The sequence below is a fragment of the Phoca vitulina genome, unplaced genomic scaffold, assembly GCF_004348235.1.
Source record: "Phoca vitulina isolate PV1807 unplaced genomic scaffold, GSC_HSeal_1.0 scaffold15, whole genome shotgun sequence".
Classification (NCBI taxonomy): domain Eukaryota; kingdom Metazoa; phylum Chordata; class Mammalia; order Carnivora; family Phocidae; genus Phoca; species Phoca vitulina.
The window spans coordinates 26,642,564-26,660,977 of NW_022589718.1; the positions used below are offsets into that span (position 1 = coordinate 26,642,564).

At 41.3% G+C, this 18,414-nt stretch overlaps 1 protein-coding gene and 1 pseudogene across 2 annotated transcripts in view; both read right to left on the reverse strand.

Moving 5' to 3' along the window:
• Window positions 1-18,414, reverse strand: part of WWC2 (WW and C2 domain containing 2) — a 202,904-nt gene that overhangs the window by 83,756 nt on the left and 100,734 nt on the right. The window contains exons 1-3 of one of the 2 annotated variants that reach the window (XM_032413687.1): window positions 7,573-7,655; window positions 6,890-6,922; window positions 6,699-6,775 (exon numbers count right to left, since the gene is read on the reverse strand). Coding sequence is in view for 1 of the 2 variants with exons in the window: in XM_032413686.1 (XP_032269577.1) it covers window positions 6,699-6,775; window positions 7,573-7,776 (281 nt within the window). In the remaining variant the exon portion in view is untranslated. Of the gene's footprint in view, window positions 1-6,698; window positions 6,776-6,889; window positions 6,923-7,572; window positions 7,777-18,414 lie in introns of those variants that run through there. The other variant, XM_032413686.1, reaches the window with a different exon arrangement.
• LOC116637691 lies at window positions 458-5,633 on the reverse strand (annotated as a pseudogene).

Below are 18,414 nucleotides of genomic sequence, written 5' to 3' on the forward strand. Positions count from 1 at the left end.
GTTCTCTGTAGTTAAGATTTTGTTTTATTATTTGTCTCCTATTTTTTCTTTGTTTTTTCTTAAATTCTACCTATGAGTGAAATACTATGGCATTTGTCTTTGTCTGAATGGCTCATTCTGCTTAGCATAATGTTCTCTAGATCCTTCGATGTTGGTCAGATGGCAAGATTTTGTTTGTTTTAATGGCTAAATAATATTCCATTGTGTACACATGGATACATGTGGATACATGGGTATATATGTACACACACACATCTTCTTTATCCAATCATCTATTGATGGGACACTTGGGCTGCTTCCATATATTAGCTATTGTAAATAGTGCTGCAGTAAAATAGGGGTACATATATCTCTTCAAATTATTGTTCTCATATTCTCTGGATATATACCCAGTAGTGTAATTCCTGGATTGTAGGGTAGATCTTTATATATTTATTTATAGCTTTGAGGCATCTTATTATAAAAAGCTGGCACATGTATACATAAACAACAACCTAAAATTCACCACATATTTTCTTCATTTTTTAACTTGACCTTCTGGTAAGTCTTTAGCTTCACTGATTTTGGCTGCTATGTAAGGAGATCCTCCCTTGTCTGGGTGATTTAAAAGCATAATTCATTGATGAGCATCTCTTATTTTTCCTTTACTCGCAGTAGGCCTTATGCCTAGTATTAATGCTGCCTCTCATTTGGCCATTTTGGATCAACCACCCCCCCCCCCCCGTCATAGCCACCACTGAAAGCAGATTTTGATAGACTTTGAAAAACTTGTTTTACTTGAGGCTCCCTATGTTTCATGGCTTGCAGTTAAACCTAACAGTCTGCAAATCCTGCAGCAGCGAAGGTCAGTCCAAGTGCTACCACTGGACTGGCCTTGGCTCTGGCTCAGCTCCCCGGCCTCTGCCGAGAGAGCAGTTCATCCCAGCCCAAAGGTTGCAGCCGCCTATTCCCACCTCTGCCAGACAGTGATGTGGCCACCACCAGCAGGCACAGAACCTATTTTTAATTTTTTGAGGAACCTCCATACCGTCTTTTCCAGTGGCTGCACCAGTTTGCATTCCCACCAACAGTGCATGAGGGTTCCTTTTTCTCCACATCTTCGCCAACACTTGTTTCTTGAGTTTTTATTTTAGCCATACTGACAGGTGGGAGGTGCTATCTCATTGTAGTTTTGATTTGCAATCCCCTGACCATCAGTGATGTTGAGCCTCTTTTCATATGTCTGTTGGCCATCTGTAGGTCTTCTTTGGAGAAATGTATGTTCATGTCTTCTGCCCATTTTTTAATTGGATTGTTTGGTTTTTTAGTGTTGAGTTGTATAAGTTCTTTTTTTTTTTTTTTAAGATTTCTTTATTTGAGAGAGAGAGAGTGCACGTATGTGAGTGGGGGGAGAGGCAGAGGGAGAAGGAGAGGGAAAGAAGTAGACTCCCCACTGAGCATGGAGCCAGACATGGAGCTTGATCTCATCACCCTGAAATCACGACCTGAGTCAAAATCAAGAGCGGGATGCTCAACCGAGCTACCTAGGCACCCTGAGTTGTATAAGTTCTTTATATACTTTGGATACTAACCCTTTATCAGATATGTCATTTGCAAATATCTTCTCCCATTCAGTAGGTTTTTAGTTTCGTTGGCTGTTTCCTTTGCTGTGCAGAAGCTTTTCATCTTGATGAAGTCCCAATGTTTATTTTTGCTTTTGTTTCCCTTGCCCCAGGAGACTTATCTAAAAAAAAGTTACTATGGCTGATGTCAAAGAGGTTACTGCCTATGTTCTCTTCTAGGATTTTTATGGTTTCAAGTCTCACATTCATATCTAAATCCTTTTGAGTTTATTTTTGTGTATGCTGTAAGAAAGTGGTCCAGTTTTCCCGATATCGCTTGTTGAAGAGACTGTCTTTTTCCCATTGCAAAGCCTTGCCTCTTTTGTTGTAGATTAATCGATCACATAATTGTGGGTTTATTTCTGGGCTTTCTATTCTGTTCCATTGATTCATGTGTCTATTTTTGTGCCAGTACCATACTGTTTTGATTACTACAGCTTTGTAATATAACTTGAAGTCTGGCATTGTGAGGCCTCCAGTTTCATTTTTCTTTTTCATGATTGCTTTGGCTATTCAGGGTCTCTTGTGGTTCCATACAAATTTTAGGATTGTTTGTTCTAGTTCTGTGAAAAATGCTGCTGGTATTTTGATAGGGACTGAATTAAATGTGTAGATTGCTTTGGGTAGGATAGACATTTTAGTAATACTTGTTCTTCCAAATCCATGAACATGGAATGTCTTTCCATTTCTTTGTGTCATCTTCAATTTGTTTCATCAATGTTTTATAGTTTTCAGAATACAGGTCTTTCACCTCTTTGGTTAAGTTTATTCCTAGGTATTTTAATTATTTTTGGTGCAATTGTAAATGGGATTGATTCCTTAATTTCTCTTTCTGCTGCTTTATTATTAGTGTACAGAAATGCAATAGGTTTCTATATATTGATTTTGTATCCTGAGAGCTTACTGAATTCACTTATGAGTTCGAGCAGTTTCTTGGTGGAGTCTTTAGGGTTTTCTATTTGTAGTATTATGTGACCTGGAAATAGTGAAAGTATGACTTCTTCCTTACCAGTCTGGATGATTTTTATTTCTTTTTATTGTATGATTGCTATGTTGAATAAAAGTGGTGAGAGTGGACATCCTTGTCTTGTTCCTGACCTTAGGGGAAGCTCTCAGTTTTTCACCATTGAGTATGATGTTAGCTGTGGGTCTTCCATATATGGCCTTTATTGTGTTGAGGTATGTTTCCTCTAAACCCACTTTGTTGAGAATTTTTATCATGAATGTTTGTATGGAGTATGAATTTTTTAAAATATCAGCTGAATTTAAGTTTCAGTTTGTATGAGACATTCCATTTCCTACCCCAAGAAGGATATGGTCTAAGTATCTATTACGAATAAATGAAATAGTTTTTTTTCCCAGTTTACATAGAAATAATGGACTTCACTGTAGAAATAATAAATTTTGCAGTAAAAAGTTTTTATATTCCTCTTCCTAAGAAATATTTTCTCACACAATTAAATACCACCTCTAAAAGTTATGAGTATATTAATAAAAAGCATTAACTTATTCATTTCACAATTTCAAAAATGAGAAATAAGCTGCCTACAGGGAAAAGAAAACCCAATTATCCCATTTGACCAAGAGGGAAAAGAAAACCCAATTATCACCAATACCTATGACCACACTATAAAACAGATGTTTTAGACAGATGTTCCTAAATACCTAGTTCCTCAATATTTGACCAACTAGCTCTAATTCCATAAAACAAATGAAGGACATCTACTAATACTGTTAGATCAAAATAATGAAGATGAAGTTAGTGTTTGGCTATGCCTAAAAAATTGTTAGTGACTGAAAATGCAGGTAGGTACTCGAGACACCAAAGTAATGAAAAGTTATTAGTTCATTTGTGAGTTATTATTTCTGTGGCATTAATTTGTGAAAAAGGACTAGCCAACACAGGGATTTCGACAGGGTAGGCCAGCCAAGAAAGGCCAGATTATCAAAATCTATGAGACTCTGCCAAGTTACCCATCCACCTCTGAATGGCTGGGGCGTTCTCAAAGTGGCCAAAACGTGCACAAACAGGAGAGCGAAGGCACCAGTTGTTGCCAGTGTTCAAACCACGACTACAGCAACATAGACCACAAGGGCCAATTTGCTATGGGGACATTTTTAAAAAGGCATTTACCTTGACAGAAAGTGTTAAATAAGCACCTCTTCACTAATGAAAGAGATGAAGAGAGTGTCACTTCTTATCTTCCATTACAGCTCGCTATGACTGTCTTATAAACTCCTCTGGAGGGAAGCACTTTCTGTGGTCTCACAGTGATGGGGAAAAAAAAAAAAAAATATATATATATATATAAGGCTTCTGATAGTAAGAGTACATCAAACCTGGTATAAAATAAGCTTTATCTGAGAGATTCTGCTGCATTAGGAGAACAGGTCTGGGGAATGTGACCACTTGGGATCTCCTGGGATCTCCCGACTGTGATGGGGTTTCATTTCCTTCTAAATGGTTATCTGTAGGAGATACCCTATATGCTTTTGTTTGAAATCTCTTCTTTAGTTTTCACTGTATGTTAACTAATTTGAACTAAAAAAAAAACAACAACTCTTCTTTAGTTTTCACCTTTCCTAAAAGGAAAAATAGAAGACTATTCCTATTGTGGTTATTCCATTTACAACGTGTTTTACAAAGACAAGAACTGTGAAAAACTTAAAATTTCAAAGGGCAATTGTAATATGTAATAATTTCCTGATATGTGCATAGTTCCAGTGAGTATTAAATTTTACTCAGAGTAAGTTTTAACAAAATACTTTCATTTCCTTTTTTTAAATCACAGAAATGTATAGACTGAGGTACAACAACAAGGCAGCTGACAAGCCATCCCACAATATTCTCAAGAAGTGTACAGAGAAATATGGGCGGACCAACAGAGTAAAGGGTCAGTGATGCACTGGATGGATATTTCCAGTAGAAGGACACAGAACACTTCTATTAATGTTTTCACACATTAAACCAAGAAATCCAAACTGAAGAGAGGTTTAGCTTCCAAAAGTACAGACTTTTCTCATGCTCTTCCTCTGAGAACAAATAGAGAAGTTGTGAGAAAGAAAACAAAACATCTATAGGAAGACACTGGAGAACTACTATGGCAGCAAGAACTTGTGTTAAAAACCCAAAAGGTAAGGAAAGCCCATAGTCAGGATCCAGACTTGGTGTTGTTTTTCCTTTGGAGGCATTCGAGTGTACAACAGAGAAGCTGACGAGTTGGGAGAACACAGTGACCGAAGCTGGAGGTCAGAGACCTAGCTATTGGTGGTCCCACAGAGCTGAGAGGTTCAGGGGAGAGATGTGGAGTTTGGCTTCCATTGAGCAGGAATGGAATATCCCCACAAAACATCCCCAAAGTTCAGGTGGGATTTTGAAGAGCTCTGCCCTAAGAGAAAGGGTGAAGTGGAAAGAGACCCAATCTTTGAAAAGGAATGAAGCCCAGATTTCAGACATCTTGAACCATGACTGAATTACAATTACCTGCCCCTGGCCTAACTGTCCATAAGAAGCAACACTAAATCCTCTCTGAAGGATGACAAGATCATCCCAAACCTCAATTTATCCTTATATTTCTTCATACATAACATATGGCTCTTGATAAAAAAGTAATCAGCTCTAAGAAGCTTGACCAAATAGTGACCAAAAGTCATGAGAAAAAAAACAGACCAAATCGAAGAATTCAACATATAGGAAATCTATACACGGCATTAATAAAGACATGGAATTTAAAAGTAACTGTGATTATTTTGTTCAAAAAAATTACATATCCACGTGCAGAATTTGGGCAAGTAAGTAGAAATAAAAAATAATCCAACAGAAATTTTAGAACAGAGAAATACACAGTGGGGAATTAAGCTCAAATCAGTAAAAAAAAAAAAAAAAAAAAGATAAGAAAATCCCCAACTGTTTAAAAATTAATACCCTCATATGAGAAATCATAGAGAGTTAGAAGATATTTTGAACTGAGAGTAAAAATACAAAATTCAAAACCTGTGGGGTGAAGGCAAAAGCCATGCATAGAAAGTCATGTCGGCTTTAACGGCAGATATCAGCAAGTCAGAGACCCGAAGCCCTCTGTCAGCCCTTGCTAACACTGAAGCTTGTCTATTTTCCGACACGGCAATTCCACTCCTGGTTTCATAACAAACAAAAATGTGTGCCTATGTGCACCAAAAGATAGGTATCATAGAAATGTATATTAAGACATATTTTTTAATTTAAATTGGAATAAACTCTAATGTACATAAACAGTAGAAGAGATAGACAATTTACGGTACGTACACAAAGTGGAATGCTTGCTGCAGGGAAGGCTAATGTGGATGAATCTCGAAGTGTTGTTCAAAAGAAGCCGTGAAAGAATACATACGGCAGCATGTATTGAATTTTAGCAAAATTCAAAGGAAGCAAGTAAGAAATTCACCTACAGTGTTGCTGAGGCCAGTGTTACCTTTGGGGAGAAGGGCAGTGACGATGCAGGGTAAGTCTGGAGTCACGGTAAGAATCTATTTCACGATTGAGATACTGGCCGCATGAATGTATTTACTCGACGAACAGTCTTTAAGACTCCAAAAATCAAGGATAAAGCAGCCCTGGTCTTAGCAGCAGTGTGGTCAGAAAGATTTAGGGTAAAGATCAGGAAACAATCCATGAGGAAGTGTGAAAAACTAGTAAAGTTTTACCCTCAAGAAGGAATAACTTGGGAACACGATTTGTGGGCGCTACACCGAACCCTGGAAGACACATTTGAGCATGATAAGGTAAGTTCCCGTGACTCGAACGTTGATTTAATATACTAAATATACTAAGTATATTGTAAATGTCATATTAATATTATGAGGTATATATAATACACTTAACCTACTGCAGATAACAGAACTGCCGATAAATGGGACACGTGCCTCTATAACGAGGACATTCTCAATCACTGAACATGTGGTCATAAAGGTAGGCCGGCCACCCTCCGGGGGCAAAAGTGGAGGAGGTTCCTGCACCGAATGGAGAGGACAGGTGGTCAATGAAGACCCTCCCCATCACCTTCAGATTCTATACATATGTTAAACAGAGAACCACAATTTAAAAAAAAAAAATCTTACCCTTAATCGTGTAGTGGAGATCTCCGCTTTTAAAATATCGGGATCATATTTAGTACTGGATGAAGATCCTGAGAATACTTTCCGGAGAGAAAAAAAAAAAAAAAGTAACTTTTACAAGTTGTATAACTTGCTCTCGGCTTGGAATTTACAAACTCTAAAAGCAAGATGTACATGCTTCTGTGGATACTTACTTTAGAATTCCTTTACTGTCATTCATCAGACACCTAAATATAAAAAGTAATCTTCAAACCTTTATCATTTTTTTATAAAAACTCAAGAAAGAGGAATGTCATAAAGACCATGGAGCTTACTGTTCTCTGGATTTCATGCCTACGTATAAACTCTTTGAGGACCTGACAGCACATACAGCTTGTCAGAGCTGTGCGTTACCCAGAAACTTAGAGAACTTCTGAGCCCATCCAAACTGCTTCTTTAGACAAACCAGCTCCAGATGATCAGTTTCTGAGATGTGAGAGGGTGATCAACAGAAACTTCATTCCAGCCAACAGTCCCACCACCTCCTGCTAGAATATTGTACAAGAGTAGCAAAAGGGGCCAAATTATTTGCCTTGATCTGAACAGGTAAAAATTAACTCATCAATAAATAAAAGGCAATCAGGCAGAGGAAGGAGCAAAAACCAGAAGGGATTCATCCTCCACAAATGAGGGGGGTGGGGACTTCTGTCTGGAATGGAGTCGAGGGGTTTTGCTGAGGTCTGCGGGGTGCCCTCACCCCCTCTCGTGGCTTCTGGGGACTCTTTCTGCCTAGAAAGGAGCAGGACTCAAAATGAAACTCCACTGAAACCCAAGTGGCCTTCTCTTAGCTACACTTTGGTCCCCATTTCCAGAGTCTGAGCAGTCACGCTATACTTACAGCTTGTGTGAGAACTTGACTTCTCCTTGTAGGCATCATTTAATCGTACGTATTCATCGAGGGCCAAAGCGAGTCTTTGCTCTTTCACGTGGTACAGCTCCTTCTGCGTCCTGAGAGCATCCTGAGCCACCGAGAGATAGTCCTTGAGCATCTTCTCCTGTTCCCCTCTCCACTGTTTTCGCGGATCTTCAATCTGTGTGGTTTCTGAAAATACATTAGGTGGGTTATTCTTTAGAATTTAAGGATTTTTTTTTTTTTTTTTGGATGATTTAAGCTTTGAAAAAAAAAAGTGGCTAGCTTTAATTCTTATCTCCTCTAAGCAGTTCATTAGTATTTATGAAGTGACCTCTCCAGAAATCTGATAACAGTTTTTGCTTGATTTTACCCAGTGGCTCGTCACACCATCCACCCCCTTTCAGATCCTTGTTAACAATTATCCTCACTGTGAGGCCATTGTACACAAAGTTGCCAAAGTAAGCTTCCTTAGCCGGGATCCGGGATCCGGCCATTCGTCTCAAGAATTCTCTGGCTCCCCAATACCTAGAGAATAAAAGCCAAACAATTTATGCCAGCGTTCAAGGTCTTGTGTGATCTGAACCCAATTCACTTCCCATGGCACATGTTTCCCTTTACTTAATACAGGATACTCTTGCCATGTTGCCCTCGACATCAGCACTACTCAGAGTCTCTGCTGACCAACCACACGAGTCCCACACTCTGTTACATGTCCACCACAACCAGGACAGAAATCACGAGGTAACACTTTGAAATGTTCATAGCAATTTTATACAGTTACTGTATATTGTTGACTCTACTAATATTTGGGCTCGCATTTTATCCCTTTTCCCCATTTCTCAAATAACTCATTTTTATTGAATTTTACAAAAATATCAGTCAGTCCATAGTGGATTTGAACATTAAAAACCAAAAACCAAAAAAAAAAACGAACCAAACCCTAGACCTGGTTGGAGAATACTCTAAGGCACAGTTCTTGGTTCTGCCCTTTTGCATACTAGAATCACCCAGAGAGCTCTTAAAAAAAAAAAAAAAAAAAATCCCAGCCCATTGAGAGTTTCTGTGGGAAGAACCCACGCAATGGTAGGTTTAAAGGTTGCACAGGAGACTGCAAGAAGCCCTCCTCTGCAATGGCTCACAAGCTGCCTTCTCCATGAAATTATTCAAACTATCCAATCCTGAGCTTGCTCAAACTTGCCTACCCGGCCTCGCCCATTCCTCCAACAGAGGCTCTGGCCTGCGCTCTCTCCGTCACTCCTGCCTCCCGCCCGACCCAGACAGACCCAGCGGCTTCCCACTGTGGCCCAGCGAGGGCGGTGCACCCTTTCCCTTGGGAACTGGGAGTAATACAACTTCCTTTGATGAGTGCTGACCGCTTCGTGCTGCCGATCAGTCACCTCTATAAATTAAATCACTTACTATCAAAACAGTTGGGTCATATGGGTTGGCCACTGTATGAATATGAGAACCTGCTCCTGGTAAATTATGGCAGGAAAATTAATTTATAAATTTGCTGGAATGTCCAGGGACATACACTGTGTTTAAAATGTTTTTGCATGTGACTCTCAGTCTTAATGTCCGTGTTTCTGGTTGGCCCCAAAGGCTGCACCCTTTGTTGTAGGGTTTTAAGTCAAAACCCAGACAATGATATGAGGTGATCTGATGTGGACACAAGAATCTTTAGGGGCCAGGCTGGTTCTGGAAATGTCTAACTACCCTGGTCTCTAAGGATAAGGGATAACACTAAACTGAGGTGGTTCGGGCTGGGAAGCCTGGGTCCCCTCAGGGCTTAGAGAGGTCCTGAGTGATTAACAAAAATGGCCTGGGTCAGCCAGATACACTGGAACCACTGCCTCAGGCCAGGAACCCTCACTTCACAGCCACTGGGAACAGAAGTTGAGCTTCCTCTACCGTAGTATTTTGAACGCTCATTTTAAAAGATGTATTTCAACACACAAAAGAGGCATATCTCATGTAATTATGAGAAAAAAATATGCTTGGAGTCAATGTCTAAAGAGATGCAGGAGGCAACAGTCCTGACTGGACAGCCCCTTCAGCCTTGATGGACATCAGCATGGTGGGGCAGCCTCCCCATCCGGAGAATAAGGAGAATGGGCAGACACCAGCCAGTAAGAGCCAAAACTTCTCAGTTTAAGATATTCATTATAACTCAGGTCTCTGGCTATACAAACATGTAATATTTATATTCATTTCCAACATATAACTGCAAGCTGACTCAAAGTACAGAACTCATCCTCTACCAAATGGAAATTTATGGTCTTAAAAAAGTTTTCCTAACTGTAGCTGACCTGCAATAATCCTCACCTCCTCGTACTCTCGCCCCAGGAATATGGACTAGACCTAGTGATCTGCTTCTAGTGAATACATGAGAGAGGACGTGATGGGTAGGACCTGGACTAGATTACCAAAGGCTATGGCTGCCACCTTGTGCGTGCCCTCCCTCCCTGGCGCTTCTTGGCGTTCTTGCTGTAATGAAGCCAACTGCCATGCTGTAAGCTGGCCTATGGAGAGGCCCACGTGGCAAGGAATGAGGGGGCCTCTGGCCCACAGCCAACAGGGAACTGAATCCTGCCAACAACCATGTGAGTGAGCGTGAAAGCGGATCCTTCTCCAGTTGTGCCTGGCTACCACCTTGAGGACAGCCAGCCTGTGAGACCGTGAGCTAGAAGATTCCACTCAGCCTTGCTTGGATTCATGACACACAGGAACCATGAGGTAATAAATGTATTTTGAGCCACTAAGTTTTGAGATAATATGTTATAGTGAGATACAGAACTAATAAACTAGACAACCAAAGTGGTACTACAAACGCAAAATGCATATGAAAAATGTGAAAAATTTATAACAGTTAGAGTAAGGTATGTACTCCTAGTTTTCTCTCAATACCTTCAGAGGTGTCATCCAATCATCTTTTCCCTACATACTGGGGAACTGGCATACTTTCCACAAGATACCTGTTCAACAGTTAAATTGCCACAAAACACTGAAAGTAACATGGACTGACCCTGAAATGAATAAAGTATAATAATAATAATAATAATAATAATAATAATAATAAACGATCAGCATTGGGGCACCTGGGTGGCTCAGTCAGTTAAGCGGCCCAGGGTCCTGGGATCAAGCCCTGTGTCAGGCTCCCGGCTCAGTGGGGAGTCTGCTTCTCTCTCTGCCTCTCCTCCTTGCTCATGCTCTCTCTCTCAAATAAATAAATAAAGTTTCTTAAAATCTTAAAAAACAGGGGCACCTGGGTGGCCCAGTCGTTTAGCGTCCGTCTGACTTTGGCTCAGGTCATGATCCCAGGGTCCTGGGATCAAGCCCCGCATTGGGCTCCCCGCTGCGGGGAGCCCACTTCTCCCTCTCCCACTCCCCCTGCTTGTGTTCCCTCTCTTGCTGTCTCTCTCTGTGTCAAATAAATAAATAAAATCTTTAAAAAAAAATCTTAAAAAACAAAACAAAACAAAACAAAAAACGATCTGCATTTATTTGGATAGATCAGCAGAAACACTCCGGTAGGCTGGTTTAAATACTGTATGCTACAAGAGCTTCAGTGGGAACGTCTACATTTCCGAAATGCTGTACAATGCAAATGTGAGCTAAAAAAGAGGGTTCCCAGAGGCACCTCAGAAGAAGGCTTCATAAAGCAGGATTGTGCTTCACCTCCTTCGCCTATATTTGCTGAACGGATTTGTAAAGAATATTTATTAAATGTGAATACTAAAAAAATATTATAAAAATGTGGTAGTTTTGTATTAAGACCTGGTGACCTTGAGAAATCACTGTATCAGAAAGCAATATAATTCCCATGATGTCTGTGGCAACGTCCCGTACCTGAAGGGGATTCGCACTCCATCAGTTTCGGATGTGGAGCTTTATAGACAGAGAACAGGCTGTGAGTTACAAGAGCTTATCATGGAAGATGACATTAGATTCTTGAAGAGTATGATCCCCGTCTGTCATGCCTATTTCTGTTCTTTCTGCTGTGCTCAGGAAGAACAGGTGACACAAGGATGAGTAACTGTCCTTCTCTTTCTTCTTAGAAACTACCTGCTGAGCTTATTATCTGTTGTTACTTCCGCAGACAAGTACTGACCACCTACTACATGCAATATAAGTGAAATGAGATGTTCGGGTGTGAGGCCCTCCTTCCAAGGAACTTACAAAATATAGAAGAAATTGTGACACACGAATTAAAAAAAACACACACACAATGAGTTTGTCCAGTAAAAAGTGATAAAAGCTTTGAGAGGAGGAAGGCCAAGAGCCATGGCAGTTTAGACACGGGGTTTTCTCTGGCTGAAAAAGGAAGGTTCCATGCAACAGGCAGTGATGGAACAAGGCTCTGAAAGGTTCCAGACAATGGCCCCTCAGGACCAGCCCTTTACTTTTACAGCCAACCCCCAAGGCCCCCCCACACACACCAGCCTTCAGAGGCACCGAATTTCTTCCTTCCATCAAGCCCTGCTTTCTGTGGCCTCTCTACACCTTTGGCATTAACTTGTGATCTCTCTTCTTCTGAGAGGGTATCCTCCCAACGCCCAAGCCCAACCCCAGCCCGTTCTTCTCCTGGCCTGGCTAACTAGGTCATTCTTTGGGTATCAGCTCAAAGCACTGTCTCTAGCAGCCACGGCTACGCCCTTCAGAATAGAGAGGGTCCTTCTACTTGTTCTCACTTGTTCTGCCAGCCCAACGGCGGTTCTTCCCACACTCGGCTATGTTGTCTCATTTCTTCCCCACTACTACTCCGAGAGGGACTAGCCTGCGGTTTCTTGAACACCAGGTTAATAAATATGAAACTCATTTTGTAAGCGATGGTGTGCCACAAAGGTTCTAGGAAGGCCAGGAAAGATCTTAGCTGTATTGGAGGAAAATTATCTGACAGAAATGTGAGGTTTTACTGTCTCTACAGAGCTCGACTAAGTCTCCAAGAGTCAATATGATTGTGCACAAAATTTTTTAATAAAAGATTATATGTTAAGCGAAAAAAGTTTATAAAATCATACATATAATATAATCCCACTTGAGATATCAAAAATTTTATAGAGAAAAATATTTAAAACTCTGTGTGTGTGTGTGTATCAATATGAAGAAGTCTGGAAGGATACACACTAAGAGATTTAGAATACTTAGTTCTCTTTGGGTTGTGTGAATATGGATATTCTTTCTTCCTTTTATTTATCTGTATTTTCTACTTTTTTCCTATACATATGCATTACTTTTATAAAAATTTTTTTTTTAAAAAAGAGAAAGAAACAAAAGGCATAATGAGGGTCTGAATTAGGAAAATGCCAGTGGACAAGTAGCTAAAGGAGCAAATTTGATATTATATTATAGATAAAAATCTGTGAGAACTGACAAAATGATTCTAAATTTTTCAATGTAGTAATCATGAGGACCATAATGTATCAAAAGATAATAAAGTCAAAGGGAAAACAGAAGAATCCCATTTAGTACTTGTTTGTTTTGAAGTCTTGAGAGCAAAATAGGTAGCAGTGTCCTATAAATGAAATGTCTGACAAAATACTAGGACAATCAAGAGCCAGAAATAGAGGCAGAAGTGTCGTTCATATGGTAACGGCAAAGAAGAATAATGCTGTAGAGATAAGGACGGCATGGGGGGGCATGAGGGTGAGGTCACATCTTTGAGGATGACAAGATATGAGGACACTCGATACAGCAAATGAGGGGAGACACAAGGAGCGTTCTGCAGGAAGGAAGGTTCCAGGTGCAGGAAGAAGGGCACCATCATCTTCGTCACCCTCCATCTAGATGGAAGGAAGGGACAACTGTGATTGGGACTAGACCCCCGAAGTGACAATTCTATGAAACATGCAGATCATTACACAGATTCGTGATGCTAACAACTGTTAGTTACACTCACTAAAAATCTGTATCACCACCACCATCATAGGCTTTACTCGGATGTTTTAAGTATCTAAAAATTTTCTTTATAAAATAACTTAATAGTTTATCCTCCCAGGAAAATATAAAGGGTGAATTATGACAGAGATGAAATAGTTGGGCCCCAAATTTATTTCCCTTCTTCTAAAGGAAACAGCTCCATATGAAATATTACACACACTTGAGGAATTTTCATGAAATTTAAACACAACATGGGATGCTTCAAAACTAATACAGAGGAGTTCGGTGCGAGTAATATGGAGTAAGCGTGTGCTATCCAATCTCTCCCGCTGATTACAACTAAAAACCAAGCACAGCAAAGCGAAACAAAACGACAACCACCACCAGCAAGGACAGTGTACATAAAACAATCAAAGGAAGACGCTACACAGTAAGTAAGAGCAAGGAGGACTGTAGAAGGAAGCTGGAACTCAGAGAACAATGGTACAGCAATAAGTCCTATTTTGTTGCTGTTTTATATCCCCCTTACCTCTTGTATTTCCCATATCCGTGGTTACTGAAATGGGGACAGACAAAAAAAGCTCCAAGACAAAACCACTCCATCTTGTCAGAGGACCGAGGGGGCGCCCACGACCATCCCAGAGAAGCCCAGGAATGGGCTGCAGCCCCACGGCAGGCAACAGCGGCTGGTGGTTGGAGGTGTGGTGGAAGCCCACTGCAGGCTCCTTTGCTCTCCACTCCGTCCTGAGACCCAGGCAGTCCTGAGCAGCATTCGATAGTGTGTGGCGAGGTTGAAGCCACATCGTACTTGCTAGAATACCAGGAAAAGAGGCTCTACGGGAGCCAGATGACAGAGAAGACAGTTGAGGAAGTATCTAAGGTGGCTGGCCCTTTTTAAATTGGGTTATTTGTTTTTTTAATGTTGATTTTCAGGAGTTCTTTATATGATCCGGATACGGGTTCTTTATCAAGATAAAGGTACTATGAGTATTCATCCACAATATTGTATCAGCAGTCTTTTCCTTTAAAAATACGTTGAGTGAAAGATTCCATCCACAGAATCGAATGTACTCGGTTTATATGAAGTTCTAGAACAGGCAAAACTAAGCCACTGTGACAGAAATCAGAACAATCTGCAGCAGTGGGGAAGGGGACAGGAAAGAACTTACTGGGATGATGAGATTATTCTGCATCTTGACTGGACAGGCAGTTACAAAAGATTTACACATTTGCCACAATTCACGGAAATGCACACGTAAAAGCTGTGTGTTTTTTTTAATGTAAATGAGACCTCCATTACCAAAAGAAAGACAAAAAAATTAAGGTACAACTCTAAAGCTACCCAAAAAGTGATTTATTTCTACTTATGCTGATAATATCAAAACCTTATAAACAGCACTTCATAATTACCTTTTAGTTACAAATATCGCCCACCAATATCTATACCCCCACTCCACACAAACTCACTAAAGAATTCTATCATAAAACACTTAAGGCTGAAGATACTCATTGTCAAGGTCAAATCTTTTACACCTAGATATTTAATAGTGTTACACAGAAATAGTATTAAACAGCCAAACAGGCTTTATTTCTTTTTTTTTTGTAAATAAAGAGAAAATAATGCTGAAACTATACAATGTCAAGACACAACATATGTGTGGACCAGCTGTTATGAGAAGATAATACCATTTGTTCCCTAAACTACTTCACAGGAATGTCTTTAAGATTAATGAGATAATGGACCAGATCCTTTTTACTGGGAAAACTACTTGCTGTGGGTAATTTGGGCACTTTAGGGCACAGTAAATCCATCAGGCCACTGGGATACCATTATCGCACTAAAGCAAAATGGTAGACTTAAAAACCTGTATTCTAACAATTAAGTTTTTAAATATTCAGAAGGGTACGCTCTGAAGCGTAATTTATCCTTGAACTTTACTTTCTTCAAAAACAAACAGAAAGCTTTCAGTGTGCGAGTTAAACAATAAAGCTCTTCCGTCCTTCTAACATTTAAGAGTTCGTCATAATATGAGCTACCCAAGGATAAAGAAATGAAGCTGCAGTCACTGTCCACAAGAAGCTCACAATTTAGTGAGGAAAACAGACAAATAAAGAATTTAAATGCAATGTGACAAATGTTTTTTTTAAAAATCCCTAAGGGCCTAGCACTACAGAAATACCTGGACAGGGCACCTTATTCGGAACGGGGGCAGGGACCTGCACGCCCGAGAAGGCTGGTGGGAGGCAGCGAGGCCTGGGCAGAGGGGCCCTGGACAGATGTGGCCACAAGGGAGGGCCCAGGCGCCGGGCAGAGAGCGTTCAGGGCTGGAACCAGATGTCACAAAGGGAGGCAGAAAGCCAAGGAAGCACACGACACAGGGACAACATCCTCCAGTGGCAGGGCAAGCCGGTGGAGGGCACGCTAGTGGGGGCAGACTGGAAAGAGCCACCTCGTAAGAATCAACTGCGTGCATCTGGAACCCAGGACAAGACTTACAAGACCCATTTGGCAGCCATCGGCCTCAGGAAGTAACTGAGGTCATCACCCAAGGGGATCTGCAGGCTGCAGACAGAAGGCGACTACAGAAATCTTGACGCCGGGGACAGGCAAAAGGAAAGGGGGTAAGAGCAGCGGGGTATGGTAAAAAAAAAAAAAAAGAACGAAAGAAATTCCAATAGAAGGTATCGTGAAATCCCAAGGAGTAAAGTAGAAGAGGAAATAACCCACGGTGGCAAGAGACTTGTCGGATGAAGGAAGAGGTACTGTCTGGATGTGACCATTTGTGGGGTCTCAGGTGAGCCCAGTCTCAGTGACAAGACGGAGACCAATGTCCACAGTGCAGTTCAAGCAAGCTTCCCGGCGGAGGGGAAGAGAGGGCTACAGCTGGTGAGGGATTCGGGCTGAAAGACGGTTTTTGAGTACAAATGGGGTTGGGGAGAGAGAGCTGTTATTTGTTTCTTTTGGTAGTTTTGGTTTGGTTTCATTTTGAGAGTTTCCAGTGTTTAAATATGAAGACAAAAGAACCACTAGATGAAGAAATGCTGGGAGAAATTTTTAAAACCAGAAAATGATGGGTAAAGAAACGAAAGAGAAGGATGGGACATAAAAGTTATTAAGAGGGGCGCCTGGGTGGCTCAGTCGGTTGAGCATCTGCCTTCAGTTCAGGTCATGATCCCGGGGTCCTGGGATCGAGTCCCGCATCGGGCTCCCTGCTCGTGGGGAGTCTGCTTTTCCCTCTCCTCCCCACTCATAGTCTCTCTCACCACCTCTCTCTCTTTCAAATAAATACATAAAATCTTTAAAAAATAAAACAAAAAATAAAAGCTATTCAGAGGGCTCTCGGGGGTGGAGGTCCAGGAGAACCCCTTTTCCACTGAGATAGAAGGGAAAGCCCGAAAGGTGGCTTTAGGAACCTGAGACTCTACAGGTAGCCAGAGGGAAGCTGAGGGAATTAAGCTTCTCATTTCAGGGCCATGAGAGCCTGGTTCTCTCGAACCAGGACAGGGAGGTTTGTTTCTGCTTCCATAAATATTATTTAAGGAAAAAAAAGCTAAACCTGTATGAAAGTGCGATTTAAGTAGTTATACACTCTGGATAGTCCACTGAATTATTTATTTGCAATGACATCAGGAGTTTCAACTGTTCAAAATGAACTGAATCTTACCAAAAGTAGTCCCTTCCATTATAACATTAAAATATTTGGATGTTGATCATTGATAAGCAATAAAATCCACAAATAACAATACAATCAAGAAAGGTTTACTAAAAAATATAAAAATGAAAGCTAACTTTAAAACCCACAATGATGAATTCTCCATGGGATCTGTACAAGCTTTCAGGGAGACATGCCTCTACACAAAAGTCACATTTCTTCTAATCATATTCTACAAGCCAGTAAAGCTTACAGAAACTATTACTTGCAGTTACATTGAACTAATGTGTGCATAAACGCTGGTTCCCAAACTCTATGCGCCAGATGTTCTCCTCCAACAGATTACGAGCTACCTGTGTTCGCTGAAAGACTGACTTAATTCTTCCAAGTCCTTGCTCCTTCGATCCCTCCATCCCATCTTCGTGTGAGAACGGGACAACTTTGCAGCCCTCCAGCGCGCAGTGACTGACCATGCCGCCTGCACGCCCACCGCGCGGTAGCAAACACCCCCCATGCCAGCATCCTAACTGCCCTCTTGTCCGCCTTGCCGGTTGCCGCTGGGTTGAGGGGAAGCATTTTACTGTCCACTCTCGGTGGTCTCCCAGGCAGAGCCCCTCCTCGCAGTGTGAACTGCTGGAAGCCAGTCCTGTGTCCCAACCGCACTGGGACTGGAGCCTCCCAGCAGGCCGCCGGGGGGCACAAAGCCTTCTCCCCCACCTCAGCAAGCACCCCACGCCTTCAGCCTCTGCAGATGTCAGGCATGAGTGGGGCAGCTCCATCAGTTCTGGAACCCTTCCCAATCATCCTGGGAGGCGAGGATTTGCTCAGATCAAAAAAAGACCCTGACAGAGAATCAGTGGGGGGATATTTTCTCAAATTTGATGTAAGTACTGTGAGCAGATTTTATATATTGAACATTCTTAGGTTTCTAAGAGATCATTGTTATTAATATGGGCTTTTTGTGCCTCTCAAAAACTTTATCATATACTTACACGAGGGCAGCTGCAAGCCATCACTAATAACCAAGCATCAAATAAGATACTTTTTTATAACGATATTATTCTTAAAGATATTAAAGAGCACTATATATATTTTTTAAAGGTTGTATTTATTTATTTGAGAGAGAGAGAGTGAGCATGAGAGAGCAAGAGCACGAGCAGGGGGAGCGGCAGAGGCAGAGGGAGAAACGGACTCTCCGCTGAGTAGGGAGCCCAATGTGGGACCCAATCTCAGGACCCTGAGATCATGACCTGAGCCAAAGGCAGACACTGAACCGACTGAGCCACCCAGGTGC